The sequence below is a fragment of the Ambystoma mexicanum genome, chromosome 8 (genome assembly GCF_040938575.1).
Source record: "Ambystoma mexicanum isolate Mex_15411 chromosome 8, UKY_AmexF1_1, whole genome shotgun sequence".
Taxonomy (NCBI): Eukaryota; Metazoa; Chordata; class Amphibia; order Caudata; family Ambystomatidae; genus Ambystoma; species Ambystoma mexicanum.
In genome coordinates, this window is record NC_090929.1 from 1,149,258,119 (window position 1) to 1,149,279,063 (window position 20,945).

Consider the following 20,945-nt stretch of genomic DNA (forward strand, 5'->3'; position numbering starts at 1 on the left):
AAATTGTCCAGTTAAACCGCTTAAGAAGGTGGTTGGAGCTACTGATAACGAATTAGTGACACCTGATTCGGGAAACGACCTAGCCCGGCAAGCGTAGGGGTCCGCTTGCCGAGCTTGAAAACTAACTCTTTGACCTCGCATTTTGTCATGCCAATGGTGCTCGTGGACCCAAAACAGCCTCAGCAGTTGCATGCTATAAAAGCATACATCGACAGTGGATCTATTGGAAATTACATAGACCGTGAATTGGCTTCCAGGATTAAGCTTTCTCTCCGCCCGAAAGTAACCCAAGATGTCATTACTACAGTAGATGGAACCGAAATAGCCTCAGGGCCTGTAACGCATTCCACTGTTGAAGTGACACTGGTGGGTCAGGATGGACATCGGGAAGCAATCGTGTTTGATGTGATCAAGGCCCCACAATTTCAAGTAATTCTTGGAATTCCTTGGTTAGAAACACATAATCCCAGAATTGACTGGCGAGCAAAGAAGATATGTTTTCCTGATTGTGAACCAACATGTTATCCAAGAAATCCAGCTATGGGTCTAGCCTCAGCAACTTCCACCCCTGTACAGCTACCGTCAGAATACCAAGAATTCCAAGACGTTTTTCAGAAAAAACAGGCTAACACGTTACCTCCCCATCGGTCTTATGATTGCCAAATCGATCTGGTACCCAATGCTCAATTACCCTGTAGTAGGATTTATGCTCTTACGGAACCTGAGAACCTGCATTTGCGTCAGTATTTAGATCAGTACCTAGCCAATGGTTTTATTCGCCCGTCCAAGTCTCCTGTCTCTTCAGCTCTGTTCTTGGTGCCGAAAAAGGAAGGCGACCTTAGAACGTGTATAGACTATCGCGCCCTAAATCAAATAACGATTAAGAATCGTTATCCTCTGCCCTTGATCCCTGAGCTTATCGACCAGGTGAAAGACGCTTGTGTGTACACCAAGTTAGATCTCCGAGGAGCTTATCACCTGGTGCGCATAAAAGAAGGCGACGAATGGAAGACTGCATTCCGCACCAAGTTTGGGCTCTTCGAATATCAGGTGATGCCCTTCGGTTTGTGTAATGCACCTGCCGCCTTTCAGTACTTTATGAATGATGTTCTTCGGGAACTTATCGATGTCTGTGTCATTGTTTACATTGACGACATCCTGGTATACTCTTCTTCAGAATCTGATCACAGAAAACATGTTAGGGCAGTTCTTGAGAAACTGCGCCAGCACAGACTATTTGCTAAACTCGAAAAATGCGTTTTTCATACCACAGAAGTTGAGTTTCTCAGATTCATCCTGACACCTCAAGGAGTCCGAATGGACTCGCGAAAGGTGGACGCCATCCTCAAATGGCCATCTCCAAGCTCGGTGAAGGGAGTTCAGAGCATGCTCGGTTTTGCCAATTTCTATCGAAGATTCATCCCGGAATTTTCCCGAACAGTCCAACCCATCACCGCTCTCCTAAAGAAAAACAAACTCTTCGAATGGACTCTTGAGGCCGAACAAGCCTTCCAGGACCTGAAAACCAAATTCACCTCTGCACTTGTATTGAAGCACCCGCACCCAGATCTCCCGTACATAGTGGAAACCGATGCATCCAGTTCGGCCATGGGAGCTGTCCTGTCGTAAAGAGACCCAAAAACTAACCAACTACACCCAGTGGCCTTTTGGTCCAGAAAATTTTCTCCTCCTGAAATCAACTACGCAATTACCGATAAAGAGTTACTGGCCATCAAATCTGCTTTCAAGGCTTGGCGTCACTACCTTCTCGGGACAAGACGCACCATCACCATAATTACGGACCACAGAAACTTACAGTATTTAAAGACGGCCAAAGCTCAATCTTCACGACAACTCCGATGGGCTCTATTCTTTGCGGAATTTGATTTTGTAATTACCTATCGCCCTGGCTGCAAGAATGGAAAAGCGGACGCCTTATCCCGGATTGGCATGGAAGAACCTAATTCGAGCTTAGAACCTGTGCCCATCATACCTGAGCAAAGAATCTTAAGCTTAACTTCATTGCAAACTATTGAGGATATCCAAACGCAAGTAAAACAACTTCTAGACTCTTCAACCTTACTGGAATGGAGTCAAAAGGGTCCTCATTACACCGTTAAGGATGACTTACCCTACTTCCAGGATCGGTTGTTTCTGCCAAGTAAAGAATTGCAAGAACTTGTTATTGCCCATCATCATGAATCTTTAACGGAAGGACACCCTGGTATCGCTAAAACGGAGGAAAAAATCAAACGCCACTTCTGGTGGCCTTCTTGGAGAAAAGACATAGGGCCTCATTACGACCCTGGCGGAAATCGAAAAACGATGGCGGAAATGCAATACCGCCATCGAATAGCGCTCGGTGCGATTATGACCCGTCACCGTAAAGTACGATGCCATTAGCGACACCGTAGTGAACGCCAACGCTAACTGCACCAAGTACGCGCGCGCGCGCCATGCCAAACCGTAATTAGCACCATGGCGCAAGGGTACGCGAATTCCGACCCTAGCGGACATGTACTTAACGCCATCAAGCACGGCGGAAAGTACCATTCCGCCATGGTGAGAAGTACGGCATCGCGAATCAACCGTAAACGGCCCCACTGAGTGCCTGTACACCGCTCCCTGGCCACATAGTACAACTCCCCGTAGGTGCAACGAAGTCACAATGCAACCAGTGAAATGTACAAGTCACCCATGCATGCCAACGAACAAAAGAATCACAAGAGGGGCCAATGGGAGCTGCAGGGCACAGATGGCACGAACACAGAAGCTATTCCAATGGACATGACCTCAGTCTCCCACCAAGAAACGCACGCAAACACAGGCACCTGTGACCAGCAATATTCCGATAATCACATCATTCCACCAATCCACCTGGCTGACCGGCATCTGTTACACAAAACCTAATCCCCCGCCCCTGAGCATGACATCATTCAAACAGTCATATTGGCAGCCCTCACCCCTGACCTCACTGGGCTTCGTAGGCAAACGCGCCCAGCACAGTACCACGCAACTATACTCCGAAGCTGGAACCCAATGCAGATCTCCTCACAATACATCGCTCCCCAAATAGGAATATGCCACATCACTTGCAAAGAAGAACGCTACACGGCCCATATCAGAATAGAAATTTAATGCACAACAAATACACCAAGCCCATACAGCCATTAGGCCATGAACTCCAAAACACATTTCACCATTGTGGGCTGCATCGGCAATAAATGACCAGCTACTTCTTGTGTGACGCCCTGTTCCTTCATGCTACACAGGGGCTACATTCTCGTACGAAAAGGCAACATGGAAGCGCCTAGAACCGCAGGGCCGTCCCAATAGGGAGGCACTAGTCCAGCTGAAAGGCCGAAATGTTGCTCCGAGCCACTAGTACTGCGTAAGGGCATGTGGCCCATTGGCGATCGTCCCATAAGATCGTAATGCTGCTCCACTGATTAACACGAAGCAGCAGGTGTCGGGAGTAAAACCCATCTGCAGGAGTGGCATACAGATGGCAGTGGCAAAAGGGGAGGAGATACCTGTCAACCAAAAGAAAAGTAAAAGAATAGAATGGCCATCAGAACTACATTCGAACAACTCACTTCAATGATCACACTAAATCCACAGCCATATGCATGCTAGCCCACTCCAAAGGATCATCACCACCCAAAAACCACTTGCGAATCATAACTATCTATATCGAGGTGAAAACACTATCACAAACGAGTGTACCTGTGCATGCGTCTGTTAAAACAGAATCCATCTGATGGGATTGGTAACGTGTATAGACACAAGTGTCTGAAGGCGCGTCGAGACAGGGAGGGCTCAACAAGGCCAGATAGACGATGGTCCCACTATGGCAGCCCTGCATCACATAGCGCAGGGGAGGCGGATAGATTCCAAGAATCCCTGTACATGGCAAACTCTGTATCAAATCATCTGTCCATGCATCCATACATCATTCCCTCATCCCGGAATGAAAACGCCTGTTTCCATACTCACATGACATGTGAAATTTCCATTGAGTCTGTGCGTCATGCAGCCTGCAAAATCCACTGTGCCCCAGCCCATAATTCCAGTGTTGTGAAGTAACATGTATCTGGGAACGTCCGGCCTCATCGCCCACGTCGCTATTGCGCATCCCAAACTATTCATATCAATCATTGCATCCTCGCCATGGCCCCTGTCCCAAGGACATTGAACAATAGAACGTTATATTTGCAGTCAGACCTGTGGGCATCTCCTCGCCGCTAGCTGAAAACCGAAAGCGCCGCCCTTCGAATTCCTCATTTGCAACATCACGTCGAAAAGGCATCTGTGGCCGCTTGAAATCACAAATTAATCCATCTAGTGCGGCTGTGTGTGAAAATGGCAACTGCCTTCACTCACAAATGGGACGCCCCGCCCGTCGGTGAACCCCGGTGCAGTGATGCATGAGGGTCCACCGTTACTCCAGTACTACGTTCCACTGACCCTTCACAAGTCTGTTCGCGACTGCAAAGAATGTATGTGAAACAATGGGACCATGGCCGAATGTACATATCAACCAATGTTACACGGCCATCGGGTACTAATACATGATTGTAATAGCAAGATGCCATTCCTCGAATTGCAGCGTTGTGTGCGGGACGTGCTCGCCCAAAGGGGAGAGCAGCTTGCACAGGTGGAATGAATCACCACAGGTGGAGGCCATACAGCCTGAAAACACATAAATTGCACACCCAGTCTCCTCCCACAACCACACCCACTCCGAAATGCTACCGGCAGGACTCGCGATGTTGGCCCTGGGGGACCTGATAGCACTGCAAGTACTCCAACTCCAAGAAGAAGACGAACACCAACTACAACCGGCCGCACGGAGGAGACGCAGGAGGAGGAGGAGGGCAAGGCAGGGCCAGCAAGGGCCGCCAGCACAGCCAATACCACCACGCAGGCAGCCCGCAATCCCACGCCTCCGAGCACATCCGTTCAACCTCACTGATGAGCAGATCCACACCCTCTACCGTTTGGACCGGGACACCATAGCCGCCATTGTGGACATGACACAGGCTGACCTTGTCAGCATGATAGATAGCCCAACCGCCATCCCACCCCTACTGAAGGTGGTGTCTGTACTACACTTCCTGGCCACAGGCACCTACCAGCACACAGTCGGACAGTTGCATGGCATTTCTCAGCCACTGTTCTCACGGACACTATTGCAAGTGCTCGATGCCCTCCTGCAGCACGCAGACGACTACATCTCTCTACCACGCTCGGAGCAGGAAATTACCAACACAAAAGTGGGATTCCATGCACTTGGCGGCATACCGGGTTGCCTTGGTGCCATCGACTGCACCCATGTGGAATTGGTCGTCCCACATGCCATGGAGGCCCAGTACCGCAACCGAAAACAATTTCATTCTCTGAATGTACAAATGGTGTGTGACTCCAACAGGATCATTACACATTGTTGTGCCCGATTCCCTGGATCAACCCATGATTCTATGATCTTGAGGAACTCTACAATACCACGCTACATGGAGCGACACGCAGGGAACAGATCCTGGCTACTCGGTGAGTCTCATTTCATGCATGATGATGTGGGGTATGTGATGCGGCAATGACCTGGCAGGAAGGGGGGGGGTGCGTACGTAGCAATGGCATTCCACATAATTCGTTTATCGTCCACATACAGGTGATGCCGGATATCCACTGAAGAGATGGCTCCTCACACCAGTCCGGAACCCACGGGACCAGCATGAGGAGGACTACAACCATGCCCACTCACGTACCCGTGTAGTCATTGAACAGGCATTCGGCCTACTGAAGACCCGTTTCCGGTGCCTTAGCAGGTCTGGCGGGGCACTCCTGTACCGCCATGAGAAGGTTGCAAAGATGGTGATGGCATGTGTCATGCTACACAACATGTGCGTACGTAGAAATGTGCCCATGCCCCCTGACGCAGAACTGCAAGCACCTGAAGATGGTCATGATGAGGGTAGGGATGTGGCAGCACCTCAAGGAGTCTGCGAGGCACAGGAGGGCCGTGAAATTCGTCAGCATCTCATAGATGCATGCTTCTAGCACTCACGCCTGGTGGCTGATACATGGACACGGGACTCGTGGCACTGTGTGTGTCTGGTACATGCACAATATGGACTGTACGCCCATGATGGCCTAGTACACAAAGATCATTGTCCACACATCTCATTGGTTGATCGTGCATTGTTTATGGCATATGTGATATCATGTTGAACACCCTATCGACCCGCCACCCAAGTGAGCCCAACACACCCCCTCCACCCTCCTACCTCCCCCCCGAACACCAGTGTCCAAAGATGCTCATTGCCAGTGGGCAGTCGCTATTGCAAGCCCCCTCTGCGGGTATCAGGGGCACCCCTGCCTGTGGAGCGCAGGTTCCTCCCAGATCTACGTTGGGGGCTGCCCTGGACGGAACTTGCAACGGATGATGTCTCTGCCTGCTCACGTCCATGCATGTCCCTAAGGGTTTGTGAGAGCTCAGTGAGCACACGGCGCACTGCGGCAAGTTCGGCACATACGTCTTTGGACGTCGCATGCAGTTCCCCCCTGAGGCTCTCGGTGCTTCTCTCCATTTGGACTCTCAGGCTCTCGGTGCTACTCTCCATTTGGACTCTCAGGCTCTCGGTGCTACTCTCCATTTGGACTCTCAGGCTCTCGGTGCTACTCTCCATTTGTGCCCTAAGTGTCTCAGTTGATGTTTCTATGTCTGCCTTAGTGCCCCCACATCCATCGGCATGGTCCTTGAGGAGCGTGGCCAGTTGCTGCTGTTGCACGATTAACTGGTCGAGGGACTGTTGCCTGTGCTGTGCCATGGCCATTTGCGGTGGTGTCACAGAGGGGCTGTTCGCCTCATGTTGCCCTGCCACAGGGCTTGTGGGGGATGGCCAGTCGTCGTCTTGTGGGTGCCCCTGCGTGGTATCCTCATGGTGTACGGGATGGAACAGACAGGGGGATTGGGACAGGTCATGGATGGATCTGACTTCGACATCCCCGTCTTCTGTGTCGGAGCATGCTGCCATTAATGGGGTGTCACCTATGGTGCTGCTGCCACCAGAGGCAGTACCTTCTGTGGCATCCATTGGGGGGACCTGTGGTGGTGCTGTTGGGGGCATGCTGGCTGCTGGGGTGCCTGTTGATGTTCCCTCCTGTGTGCTGCCACTTGATATGTGCTGCTGCCGTGTCTTGATGCGTGCAGCTGAGGTGGAGGGTCTTTGGCCGTCGGTCTTGGCCCTCTTTGCAGGTGTGCTGGTAGGGGTGTCCTGGAGCTCGTCGTTTGGATCGGACCCTGTGGTGGAGTAAAGGAGGGCGAGCGTTATTAATGGGTCTGTGGGAATTGGAATGGCAATGTATCACATGCATTGGGGTGGTACCTGAGGGTGATTTGGGTCGGGGCCTTGGAGGTGCTTTCATTTGTGTGTGGAGTGAGGGTGCAGTTGTTTGGCAGCCTGCAGTTAGGGTGTGCCTGCTGCACGTGTAGTGGGTGTTTTTGGGGTTTTTAATTATTTATGTATTTATTGTGAGTTTTAACGTGCGCTATCAGGCCAATGTGTGTGGACGTTCTCCTGGCCATGTGTTGCTGTTGCGCTATGTGGACACATGTGAATCACATGATTGGACATTGTGGATTTGGCATGGTTTTATTTGTGCCACCTACCTGATTCTCCGGATGTCTGCACTCCTTTCTCCATCCCTCCGACTCCCTCTATGCTCTCCATTCCAATGGTGGAGGCACAGATTTCTTCCCAGGGGGTCAACTTGATGGGTGATTCCGATCCTCCCCCGGTGGCTGTGGCAATGTTGCGGTTGGCAGAAAGTATGCTACGGACGCGTATCCGCAGGTCGTCCCACCGCTTCCTGCATTGCTGTGGGTTGCGGGGTGCGGTCCCCACCGCACTTACCCGCTGTGCCACCAGGGCCCATATGGCCTTCTTGTTCGCAAGTGCCGTCCTGGTCATTTGCGTGGAGAAGACGGCGGCGGCATTCTCCTGGAGGGTCTCTGTAAGCACGGTGAGTTCCTCACGGGAGAAGTGGACCTGCCGCTTGCGGTCGCACGCTTTCTTCGCTACTTTTCCCATTTTTCTTGGTTTCACTAGGGTGGATGACGGGTTGGGATGTGTCTCAGGGTGGTGTTTTTAGTGGTTGTGTGTATTTTGTGGTTTTATAGGTGTACGGCGTGTTGTTTCCCGTTCCGGGCCCATGTTTTTACTTCCGTTTCCGTATATTTACGGTCACCGTACTTTCCGGTTGGTGCTCACTGCGGTGTCCGCTATGATGGGTGGCGGTATTGCACCTAGGGCGCCGTACGGCGGCGGTGTGGGCCGTTTTGGGGTCATTTCCGCCATCGCGGACTTTGCACTTCCGCCATGCCGTGGTGCTCGTGCCTGATGGGTCGGAATGGGCCGCACTTTGCTCCATCGTGCAATGGAGGAAACGCTATTTACGCTGTGGCAGTCCGGTCAGTCACTTTCCGCCAGGGTCGTAATGAGGGCCATAGTCTTTTGTACTGTCTTGTGGAATTTGCGCCCAAAACAAGGCTCAAAAGAAAAGGCCAGCCGGCCTACTTCAACCCTTGGATATTCCACCGGCACCATGGCACACCCTGTCAATGGACTTTATAACAGATCTGCCTCCTTGTGCTGGTTACAACACAATCCTTGTAATTGTGGACCTATTCTCCAAAATGGCCCACTTTATCCCTTTAAAGGGTTTGCCTTCAGCTTCCACCTTGGCCAAGGAATTCCTGGAGAATATAGTTCGCATACATGGTTTCCCTTCCATATTAGTCTCAGATCGTGGAAGTCAATTTATCTCACATTTTTGGAAGAAGTGTTGCCAACTAGCACAAATAGATGTGCGGTTATCCACCAGCCACCACCCCCAGACCGACGGACAAACCGAGAGAACCAATCAGACTCTCGAACAATATCTTCGGTGCATGTTACACCAATCCGAGTTAAATTGGAAAGACATCCTTTGGATCGCAGAATATGCATACAACAATTCAGTGCATTCTGGAACCGGACAAACCCCCTTTTATACTATGTATGGTCACCATCCTCGGACCTCTGACCTAGATCCACCTCTGACCCTGGAAATGCCCGCAGTAAATCATCTGCATTCCACAATAACCCAAGCCTTCAAAGAAGCTGCAACTCATTTACAGCAAGCCAAGAAAAAGTATAAAGAATACGCTGATTTGCACCGAAGTAAAACTCCTCCTTACCAAGTAGGAGACAAGGTATGGCTAGCAACTAAACATTTACCCCTCAAGGGCCCGCAAACCTTCAATCCCAGATTCATAGGACCTTATCCCATCAAAGCTATAATCAACCCAGTGGCCTTTAAACTGGATCTACTGTCCAACATGCGTATTCATCCAGTTTTTCTTGCATTACTTTTGAAGCCAGTACAACCAGGAACCCGATTATCCACGCCTCCAGATCCAGTTCAAATTGAAGGGGAATTAGAATTCGAAGTTAAAGACATTTTAGACTCCAAGGTGGTAAAGTCGAAACTCTTCTATCTTGTTGACTGGAAGGGATATGGACCTCAGGAGAGATCGTGGGAGCCTAGTAACCATGTCCACGCACCTCGATTAGTAAAAAGGTTTCACCTGAGATTTCCGAACAAGCCCAAACCTTGGGAGGGGCCTTGAGGGGGGGGTACTGTCATGATGCCTACGTCCAAGGAGCCAGGTCGGACCCAGCAACCCCAGAGGCAGGCATCATTTCCCCCAGGGGAGTGCCAGCGGGCCCAAGCTGGGGCCCTTTGGACGCAGTCCTGGCGCCTTAGGCGCCAGGCTCATGTTGGACCTCTGTCCTGGCGCCTTAGGCGCCAGGCTCATGAAGCTAAACATGTGTTCAAGTGTTTTAATGTGCACTTACCTGATGCAGACCATGCTGCCACATCCAGGCCCTCTTGAGGCCTGAATGGAACTACTTTTCCTGTGGGACTACTTTCCACCCGGGTGTGGTCGGGGAAGGATACATACCTGATCGGAGGAAGGATACACACTTGGGACTTCTTCCAAAGCTATTTAAACCACACCCGATCAGCAACTCACGCTTCGCGTTGTTCTGCTCCTCGCAGCTGGACGCTCATAGTGTCAGCTCCTGCATCTGGACTTCAGCCACGCCTGTCAGCATCCTGGGTCACCTGCAAAGGGAGACAAGCAACCTTACCTGCTAAATCTGCACCACGGAGACATCACCGACGATCCTGAAAGGGAAGACATTATTTTTAAAAGCATTTCATTACGATCGCTGCAGCGCTGCATTTCACTCACCTTTCCTGGGTTCCTCCATCTTCAGCAGCGATCATCCGGATACACAGCCACTTCTCAGAGCCTGGAGAAAAAGACAAGAATAAGAGGTGAGAGAAGGAAGGGAATAAGACTTACCTGTTGGGTCATTCCCATTTCATTTCGGGTCTTGCCGCTTCCAGGCATTTTCCGGACCCCGGCCCCTATGGGGAAAAAAGACAAAGACATTGAATGAGCGTATGCAAAGACAGTTCCCGAGCGCTCATCCAGAACTAACCTGCCATTTACTGGAACTGCACGTTTCACTTCGGGTCGGCGCCATATCTCCGGCATTCCGAACCCCGGCCCCTAAGGGTAAGAAAGACATAAGCATTAGCGCTTGCTGCAAAAAGGCAATGAACATTATTATTAAGCTTGGACTTTTGAACTTGCAACAGAACTTTTACAGAGCCTTAACTGAATAGTCAAGCTTACCTGAACTCCCATCAGTCCTCAATCCAGTGAAGTAACTGGGTTTCAACGCGCCCCTGCATCAGAAGCAGGATGGAGAGCTCATCCTTCCTGACCCCAAGGTGAGACTTCACGGGGAATCGTGGAAGGGTATCGTGGAGGGTTGGAAGAGAGTGGGAGGCTTGAGCATAACTCAGTCAGTAGGTAATACTCCATTTTCACGCACAGGGGAATATTCCTGCGAGCCGGAGAAGCCAGAGTAGAGGGCCCTTCCTGTCCATCTTCAGAGTCCTGCGCTTCACCATTGAAGAAGCATCAGCACTCGAAGCCAGACCTGCGCCTCCGTGGGAATCAGGTGAGCGTTACCCTAACCGCCTTCCTGTTCCACTTTGAGGAATAGGAAAAACTATTCACGGTATCCCTTTTATGTAAACTGTGGTTTTCACAGATAAAGAAGTCTATTAATCCCTGAAATATGTGAATCATGTTGTATATCATGCTCACAAACCCATAGATAATTTGCTCATGTGGAAGCTCAGAGAACTAATTACTAATTGGTAACTGGAATTGGTAACTGTCAGAGACTAATATTTCCTGCACAATTTTGGATTCTAGAAAAATGTGTTTCAAATATACTTCCACAAGGCCCAGTCCCCATTTTGTGCCATCGACTATAAACAGTGTTATCGCAAAACACTTTCAGTTGCTAATGGGTTTTAAGTAACTTTTGGAATGTTTATTTAAATGTGCTGGGGTGGGTATACTTATTTTTTGTTGGTCTTTCCAAGGCCCAGGAGATGTAGGCAGTCTGTTTCTATCTTGGGAAGGGCTTCTACATTTGCCTCCCCCCTAGTAAAAAGGTCTTTTTAAGGAGGTGTCCATCTGCTACATCCAAGTGGAACCCCAATCAGCTTTTCCCCTGTCAGGCAGGCTCTCTTCCTTTGCTGCTTTCTCACAAACTCTCCCTCTGTGTTTAACTTTAAATAGCCAAAGTAAATTTCATACAGCATCCTTCATGCAGCAGTTTTGGATTGGACAGGGCATGTGATGGGTTTTCTTCACTTACACACACCCAGTGGAATCCTTTTATTTGCTTCAATTTCCAAATATTTTACCATGTCATAAGGGGATTATTTAGCTGTGGTTTAGCCCTCCCCTCAGGAATTATGATTTATCAAATTGTACTAAATTATGGGGCCTCATTACGACTCAGGTGGTAAGGGTTTTACGGCGGCGTAAACAGCGCCGACCCTTACCGCCTGATTCCGAGGTCCCTTAGCGCCATGGAGGTTTTAACACCTGCTTTTAGCAGGTGTTAAAATCCATGGCGCTAAGGGACCTTGATGTTAATTACGCCACCGTAATTTACGGTGGCGTAATTAACGCCTTCCCCACTCCCATTATGCCCTATGGGGCAAAATGGGAATAGGGAAGGGAAAATGGGAAAATGGGGATTTACCGCCCCGCCAAGGTTGGAATGGGGCGGTAAATCCGCCAACCACCATGGCGTAAACATAGTTTACGCCATGGTGGTAAAGTCACGGCCCCGGCGGTAACTTACCGCCTGGGTCGTAATGAGGCCCATGGAGTTTTCTTATGTTGCTTTTATATGAACTTGTGCCATTAATTAGACTTATATATTCAGAATTGCAAGAATATAATGAATTCATAGACATCCTTCATGTTCTGTAGCCCCATTTACGACTTTCATTAAAGTATACACATGTATTAATAAGTCATACTTTTTCAAATATCCTTCTTATATGCATGTGACTGGGGTCATTCAGTGGATTTAAATCTAGTCTTGGTTTTTAACTAGAACAAATGGTTCAGAAATTAGAGCTGATAATGTATTTCATTATTTGTCACTTTAAATGCTTTTTATTTCCAATTCTGCGCATTACATGTTTTGCTGGTTTCTTGATATTTACAGAAAACATCTGCTGGAATGTATAGCCTGTAAAACAAAGCAAACATTTTACTAGGTTCCTTAATGGACATATATGCATTTTACAAGACGGCGTATTGCACATATTGCACTGCAAGGTCAAGGTTCATGGTTTCTGTAGACATCTGTTCATCTAGCCATGCACCCATTGTCATTCCAGTGAGGCAACCCATCAAGACAAGACTTTAAAAAATAGCACTATGAAATGCCACATTTGGAATGCATTTGGCCTTTTCTTGCATTTTCCATACAAGTCTGTTCTTCTGGACACCCATCTGTGTCTATTCATCTCTTGTTTGGGCTCAGTCACTGATTAATGATAGTGTCTGTTTTACAGAAAGCTAATCTCAGTATAATGTTTTCAGAGTTCACATTTAAATTGAGCAACACATTTAACGTAATCATCTCCTTGCAGCTTATTAAAATATTATTTGTAAGTCTGAATGTTCTTCATGCAACATAACTACATAAACACTAAACTCTTTTGCATTAGCTAATTTTGTTTTTGAAAGGCAGCACTTGTTCCTCTTATATTTAAGCAATACATCCCATGCGGGGGGAGGAGTTATCCTGCCAGGTAATGCCTCGGGTTGTAAGTTGAAAGCCAGAGCTAAGCCCCCTCCCCAGCGAGTGATGTATTGCTTTTAGTATCTGACACGTTGTATACTATGTTTTTTTATTTTTTGTTGAGAAACAACGTGTTTGCCATTTCTCAACTTGAGACACCTTTTTTCTAAATTTAGCCTGGTTGAGCATGCTTGCTGAGTTTGCTCTTAGTTTGCAATTTAGGGCCACTTCGAAAAAGATGTCCAGGGCAATGTTTGTGTTCACATCTGTCTCGCTGGTAGTGTGGAAAGTCCAGCAGGCCTTTGCTCTAGGTTGGGGGCAGGAATCCAACTAAGTATGTGGAATCAGGAGGAGGGCACACTGAAGAAAATGCAGGTTTTTTCTGGAATCTGGTTAACAGTGCACAAATCAGGACAGACAACTACACAGCAGGAGGGGGATGAAGAACAGCCCCTTTAATGCATTAGTCATCCCGCATTTGCAATGTATTGCTCTCTTTGATTCTCACATGGATGGATGTGGAATCCTTCCTGGCTACCCACCAGAGAACAGTGGAGCATCAATTAACTGCACGGACTGGAGTGTTTATTAGAGAACAGGAACAGCATTCAAATGTCTCTGTTGTCTTGTGTAGAACACTAGGTTTCCATTATAACGTGAGCCCAGGCACAGAACGGATGGTTCCATTTTGAAACGCTGAGAAAAGATTCCTTGTGTTGTTTCAAGCCTGTACTCTTTGCGGCACTCCATTACTACCAGCTGTACTTTTATTTCATCTGTACTACCTCTCCATAATCTCCAGAGCACATGACATTGGTCCAGATAGAGTTAGTGCCATAGGCACAGTCGATAAAATGGTTACTTGTCACGCGACATTGCCATTGTCATATGTGTTTCCCCTGGTCCTGAATTTCCTCTGTTCTCACAGTTAGTTATTCCGCAATATTGCTCTGTTGCCTTGGAATGTTTTTCTGCAAATAACATTGAAATCACACTGCCTCCTTTGAATCATAAGGTTTGCACTCATCACTTGGTTCATCTTTGCAACTCTGGCTAGGGGGCTGACTGGTTGCTACTCAGTCCCAAATGTGTGCTCCTCCTTTCCTACATCACTTCCCTGTCTGCTGCTGCTGTGTCCAAGGGGGACTGGCAACATTTGGGCAGGGTGGCAAGCACATTTTCTAACTCGGGGAAACAGTGGCCCAACTCCACAAGACAGTGGCCCCAACTTCCAGAGCAACTAAACACTATACCCACCTCTCCCCTCCCACACATAGTCAAGTATATATTATAACAAATGTCAATTGGGGTGAACTTCATATATTTCGAGTATTTCATATTCAATCAGTTCAGCTCAATCATTTCAGTAAATTTCAGGTGCCCTCGCAAATGATATAAATGGGTAACTTGTCAGTGGTTGATTAACAAGTCCATATTATAGCAATTATTGACATTACTTTCCCTGTATACAACATATCTCTCAATTATGTTTGTGGTTCCTTAAAGACCCAGGCTCAGGGAGCCTCTCCCACATACAAAATGTAGTAAAATGATTTCACTAGAATAATATATTTTGGTGAAATAGGAAAGCTGACATTTTAAGGCCAGGTATCCTTGTGTTTCGGTTTGCAATGTGATACAGGCCTACATCTGTTCCCATTCCATCTTTAATTTTATACCAATGTAGAGAGGTGGCAACGCTGTAGAATGTATTGATAGAGCTGAGCCACAGCTGAGCTACTAGGTCTGGCTTTGCTCTAAGAGCCAAACATGAGCTGGCACTTAAAATAACCCATACCTGGCTTTCTGCATCCTGTGATGAATCCACTGGAGTCGTCACTGATTCCCCGGCGGGAACCTCTTCCCATGAGGCCAGGGGACGGCAGCCGCTACCTGATTTTGACCCTGGGGGTGGCTTTATGAAGGAGGAAACAACCACTGGAGAGATGCCATGACTTCATTGGATGAGACACAGTATCCCCCCTTTCCCATGAGGAAGATCCTCTAATACCCAAGACCTTACGGGCCTATTGGCAGCTGTCTGTTCCCCCTTGTAGAGAAAGTAAAAGAGCAATGTCCCAATATTCTGTAGTTCAAACCCCCATCTATGACCTAGATACACAAAGCTCCAGCAAAACCCTTTTTGCTTCTGAGATACTTTTCGAATGGATTATTTCCCCTCACGTATTCCTCATCTTTGATATTCGATATCCAGATTCAGCTGCTACAGAAAAATCTTATCGGCAGACGGCGCTGTATGTTGATGCTGTCGACTCAATGTCTCTCGAGGGCCTCCATCTCGAGGATGATGTCATTGAAGGCATATATAGCATGCGTAGCGGCCATTGGCTTCAGTTCTGTTTTTTCGCGTAAGCTAATGCTTCAAAAAAATGACAGCGTGCTTCCTTTGTACTTCGCGATAATGTCTTCTTCATTGACACCGACTTTCCCAAAGATTGGGTTAAAGAAGTGTCGAGAGTGTAATTCTAAGATGTCGTTAACCGACCCACACTGCGTTTGTGTGTGGTGTCTCGGGTGGAGCATAAGACCCCAGCCTGCTCAAAGTGCCAGTAAAGGCCCTAAAGGAGCGAAAGGGGAAATTGGCGGTAGGTAAAAAATCCAAATAATCCCCATCTGATGTATTTCAATGTAGTTGTGATGGTTTACTACATCCTCAATCATACTTTTAATTACCAAATCTCTTTCATCCCAGCTCTGTTGCTTCCTAGCTAGTTTTCTGTTTCATAAATCCTGTGCATACATACACGAAAACCTAAGGATACATACAGCGCTAAGACAAAATGGCAACAGCGCGTCACTAATATAATATGTTGGTTATTTCATCCCAAAAACATTTTTACACCCGACTATCAGTGTGAGATTACTTTAAAACGTTTTGCTGCTGGATGAGAGGGGACATTTTTAAATATTTCTTTGATGGCTGTTATTCAGAAAATCAAAACAAGGAATTGACCTCAATTCCAATAAAGCATTAAGATAGTGAAGTACATTTTGCATAAACTGGGCTGCAGAGCATGCCAGCAAATGCAATCTGCCACGACAGTACATTTCTCTAGCCTCCACCTGCAGTTCCCTGCTAGAGGACTGGCATTTTCACCCACGAAAGGGCATTGCATCTGTAGTGCACATTTATGTATTTATTTATTTTAACCACTGTGGAGGCGGGAAGGGGGAAAGATGAGAAAAAAAAGAGAGGAAACAGAAAATGGATCATTCACATGTGTTGGTAGAGATCAGTGGTCTTCAAACTGTGGGGCTGGCCTCTCTGGGTGAGGGGGGGAAATGATGTTCAGGGGGAGGCGTGAGGTTCTTCCAAAAGGAAGGTCAGTGACTGCTTTCATTAGAAAATATAAGCAGATGTGCCCATCTGGGGCGGCCCAGCGACAACATTTTTACTCGATGGGGGGCTCGACAACACATTTTTACTGAAGGAGGGGCTCAGCATAAAAAGGTTTGAATTCAACAGGAAGTTAGGAGGAGGTGGTGAAGGTGGAAGTGCAAACGAGCACGCGAGGTAAACAAGGGCCGAGAAAAGGCTGGTAAGAGAAATAAGGCAGCAGGCGGGGTGAGGCTAATCACACAGCTGCGTCCAAAAAAAAGGCCTAGATGGCAGGAAGAACCCGTATATTATGCAACGGAGGAGAAACTTCTCAGGGCAGAGTAAACCCTAACATGTGTTTTTCATTTTCCTCGCCCGTAGGACGGCTTCACGCCACTGGCAGTCGCCCTCCAACAAGGCCACGATCAGGTGGTCTCCCTGCTGCTGGAAAATGACACCAAGGGGAAAGTGCGGCTTCCGGCCCTGCACATCGCCGCGCGGAAGGACGACACTAAGGCGGCGGCCCTGCTGCTGCAGAATGACCACAATGCAGATGTGGAGTCCAAGGTTTGTGATGTCTTTGAGTGGGGCTGCTGAGCTCGGCGCAATGCCGCAGCGGCCCAGCAAGCCTGCATGCTCCTCTGACTCCATCATTACTTATTAAAGGGTCTGTCATTTTGTTCTGGTAAGTTTGAAAGCAAGCCATGAATTAGTCATGATAAAAATACCAAAAGGCATCAACAGCATGGCAGAAATCCAGAACAGTTTCTGTGAGTCTTCAATAAAGTTGTGTGTGCATTAGATATACACCATGGTGTTTTGTATGGAAATGTATATATGTGAAGCGGACATGTTGTTTATAAAATGAAGAAAGAGCCTGCCTGTGAAAGAAGTGATAGCACCCCACCTCCATCATATGCATATATATATATATATATATATCCCCATCATTCTGAAAACGGAGAACTCAGACCTCATAGGTGGCCCTGCCTACGGATGCTTGAATACAAAAATTGGTCTTAGTTTTAATTAAGGCAAGAGAGCTATCGCCATCCAGATCCGCTTTCCAAGAAAAAGGGCAGTCAAACAGTGTTTGGGGTGTTTCTAAATTAAGTCCACTTTCTGTTCTTAGCTAACAATATGAACACTTTCAGGAAGCACTGAAAGGTTTGTGATTGTTATCACCGGAATTTTCAAAGCCTGGCATTTCAACGTGGAAATGTTCATTGGTTTCTTTATAAAATTTGATTTGGTGGGTCCCCCAAACCTCCCCTCCCCCACCTATTTTACCTATTTCCTAACCCCCCAAACGCTTATCTACCCTTTCCCACACCCTCCCAAAAAAGTCGATGAACATTAGTGCACGTTGAAGTGACTGGCTTTGAAAAACCAGGCGATGAAAGGACGTGTTGCCGTTTTAAACCTACACCTCTTGCTTTTTCGCCTCTGTTCTATATGATCTGCAGGCCCACGTAACTTACATGATTATAATTCAGATCTCAGATATGTGCTTTTTTGCGTCTGCTCAACGCTCTAAAGGTGACTAAACCATAATCCTCATGCTATCACTATGGAAGTAAGTGGCTTTTAACAAGTGCCAGTGTTACAAGGCTCAAGGCTCATGTGCCCAGGAAAGGGAGCCACTGCCAAGCGCCAGGAATAGTGCAGAACTATTGGAGGGCTTCTGCAGCCCTCCCTCAATTCAGCCTCAGGGTGGGAGGGTGGTCTTGTCTTTGGGATTGCAGTAAGTTGTCCTGTGGGTGAGGGATAGGTCCAAGTCCACCTATGCATCACGCCCACCCGGGTCTGTGACGCGAGTCTGTCTGCTACGTTTGCATACCTGCCCTCTCTGTTTTAATGCGGTAGACTGCTCATCGGAGTACTGTCAAAGCTTACATTCCCATGATAGTCTGTACCCCTCAGTTCTGGACACACCTCTGGCATTCTGGGAAAGGGGATCGTGCTGTAAAAGCATCAGGAAGCATTTTAGTGGTGTACCCCAGCTACCCAGGACATCTAGCAGGCAGGGCTGTCAGCCTAGCTTCTCGAGAAGGAGACCACGGGCAGAAGAGTAGGTCTGTGTTCAAGAGCGCTATTGCACTTCTGCACATTAACTTGTGGCATAAGTGGAAAAGTGTAGATTTTAAGATTAAGAGTGCCACAAGAGGAAAACATGCATGCATCTTCTGATCAGCATTAGCGTCTTTAAGTGTGCAAGGTTGGAGGGCCAGATGTCTCTCAAGTGATGTCTATCACAAGGCCGGTGTAAAAGAAACAAGGGATGCTTTGCTGTCTGACCACCTAGTGCAACAGTACCCCTCCTACTGGGTTGGTGAAATCGTACTTTGCATTTTTCCACCACACTGAAATGTGCATTGGGTTGGGTATATTTAGTCCTGTCTTTAGCTGTCTGGGTTCCAGGTCCGTTGACCGTCGTAGGAAGGGAGAGCCAATGAGAAGAGGTCCAGGACCTGCCGGCAGTGAGGAGGTAGTCCTTTGGGAACACCGGAGGCCCGGCGAAGGTCTTAACTGTCCTTAAACGACACCATTTTCCGAACAAGAGTTTGTATTACAAACACTATCAATCTCGTTTCCCTCAGAGAATCGGTGAGCAAAACCTCAATATGAATAGTTTTGCTGAATGTGTTTACTTGATTAGAGGATGAGTTGGCAGGCCTGGCTCTTTCATGTTATACGTTTCAAGGCACAACTTCAATTATTTTTAAGTTCTCTGCAGTTGCTTTTCACTGTGACCAGTATTACCTTTAACTATGCCAGCGGTGGGTGGACAAAGTCTTACAAATGTGGGTGAAGCAGTCAATGATGAACTTTTACGATTCCCAAAGTAAACTTTGGGGATGTGGTCATCAGAATGATGGGTGATGCAGGCAACTGGTGTATTCTAAGTAGTAGTATCCTCGCATGTTAGTATGTGTCGTGTAAGTTAGTCCATTCAGCCTATCTTGTGCCTGTTTCACCATGCCATTCATGTCCGTCACGTAGCACTTGTCATAAAGCTGTGTGCATTCATGTCATCGATGGTGAACTAACCACTCATTTTTCCCCCCTTTTTGCCTCCAAATGTGTTGAACTAGATGATGGTGAATAGGACGACAGAGGTATATACCCGGAACGGCACAGTATGCAACACCCCTTGCCCATGACCTAGTACTACTGCATCGCCCCCTCCCCACCGCCTCCTTTGCATTGCCTGGTCCTTAGGGTAGAGTCCTTCCGCCTTAGACCGGCGGGCAGCATGTACTAGACGAGCAGCCAATAATAGCACTACCAGGGCTTTCTGCAGCTGAATCCAGGGTTACTAAGACCCAGAGCAAGCACCTCCTGAAAAGTAATTACTGCAGCAAACAGCAGCCATTTGGATGATGCTTTTTGTAGTTTTAATCAAGGTTTTCAGAGACTGCCATAAGAGCTGCAGACAACCCTGACACACTGTGAGTCTAGACTAATTCTGTGGGCTTGCGCATGACACTCCCCCTTGTTGGAGTCAGCAAATCCAATGACCCCGGAGTGGTACTTGAGTGCAGTGCATTCTTGCAGATTTCAGAGAGGACCCCAGACAGCTGGCATGGCTAAAAGGCTTCCTGATTATTTACACATGCAACTACTTCAAGCCCCCGAGGTTGCCAGGTTTGTGAACTGTGGATTACTGCATGTTGTGAGCATTTTTGAGCGAAGGGCCAGGTTGAACACGAAAGTACCCTCTGTTTAGGAAATGTGGACATTCAGGGATGCTCTGATTGGGCGGTTCTGCCAACTGCAAGTAGTGTCTCTCAGAAGATGTAAGCAAGTGTGACTGCTGAGAGTGAGAGCATCCTCCTTTTACTGCTTACCCTTCCAAGAAATCACATCAATGATTTAAAAGAAAATGGACTTTGAAGCAGCGGCTTTCATTTGCATCTGCCCAAATGGAGCTCGGCGACTTGCATTTCAACTTCAGAGAATTGTCTGAAGAATAATGAGTTGTGCGGCGCTGGAGTGTAGCAATGCCACGTATTCATCCGATGGATGCCATGATTTCTACTACAGTAGAAAGCTGATTATTATGGCTGATGTTTACATTTGATACGAAAAAAAAATCTACAATAGGTAGGAACAATCTGGTCCTAAATTCATTCATTCTTGTAAGCTGCCAAATGTCTGTTTACATTTGAAGGCTGGGGCCACCCTCTTATCAAGCACTCTATTACATAGCCCAAGGGGAGATGTCTTAAAATAAGTGGCCAACAGATGTGTGCACAAGAACAGCTCTAAAATCCATTTACATGATTGGTGTTGGTGGGGTTGGCACAGTGTCTTGGTGCATCATGATTGGTGTTGGTGGGGTTGGCACAGTGTCTTGG

The 20,945-nt window shown here is 47.7% G+C and overlaps 1 protein-coding gene across 7 annotated transcripts in view; it reads left to right on the forward strand.

Annotated features, from left to right (window-relative positions):
• ANK3 (ankyrin 3) overlaps positions 1-20,945 on the forward strand; it is a 2,768,233-nt gene that overhangs the window by 1,778,837 nt on the left and 968,451 nt on the right. For 5 of the 7 annotated variants that reach the window (XM_069611217.1, XM_069611211.1, XM_069611218.1 and 2 more), the window contains one exon: positions 16,966-17,151. In XM_069611217.1, the coding sequence (XP_069467318.1) occupies positions 16,966-17,151 (186 nt within the window). Of the gene's footprint in view, positions 1-16,965; positions 17,152-19,679; positions 19,704-20,945 lie in introns of all 7 variants that reach the window. The other 2 variants (XM_069611214.1, XM_069611216.1) reach the window with 1 other exon arrangement.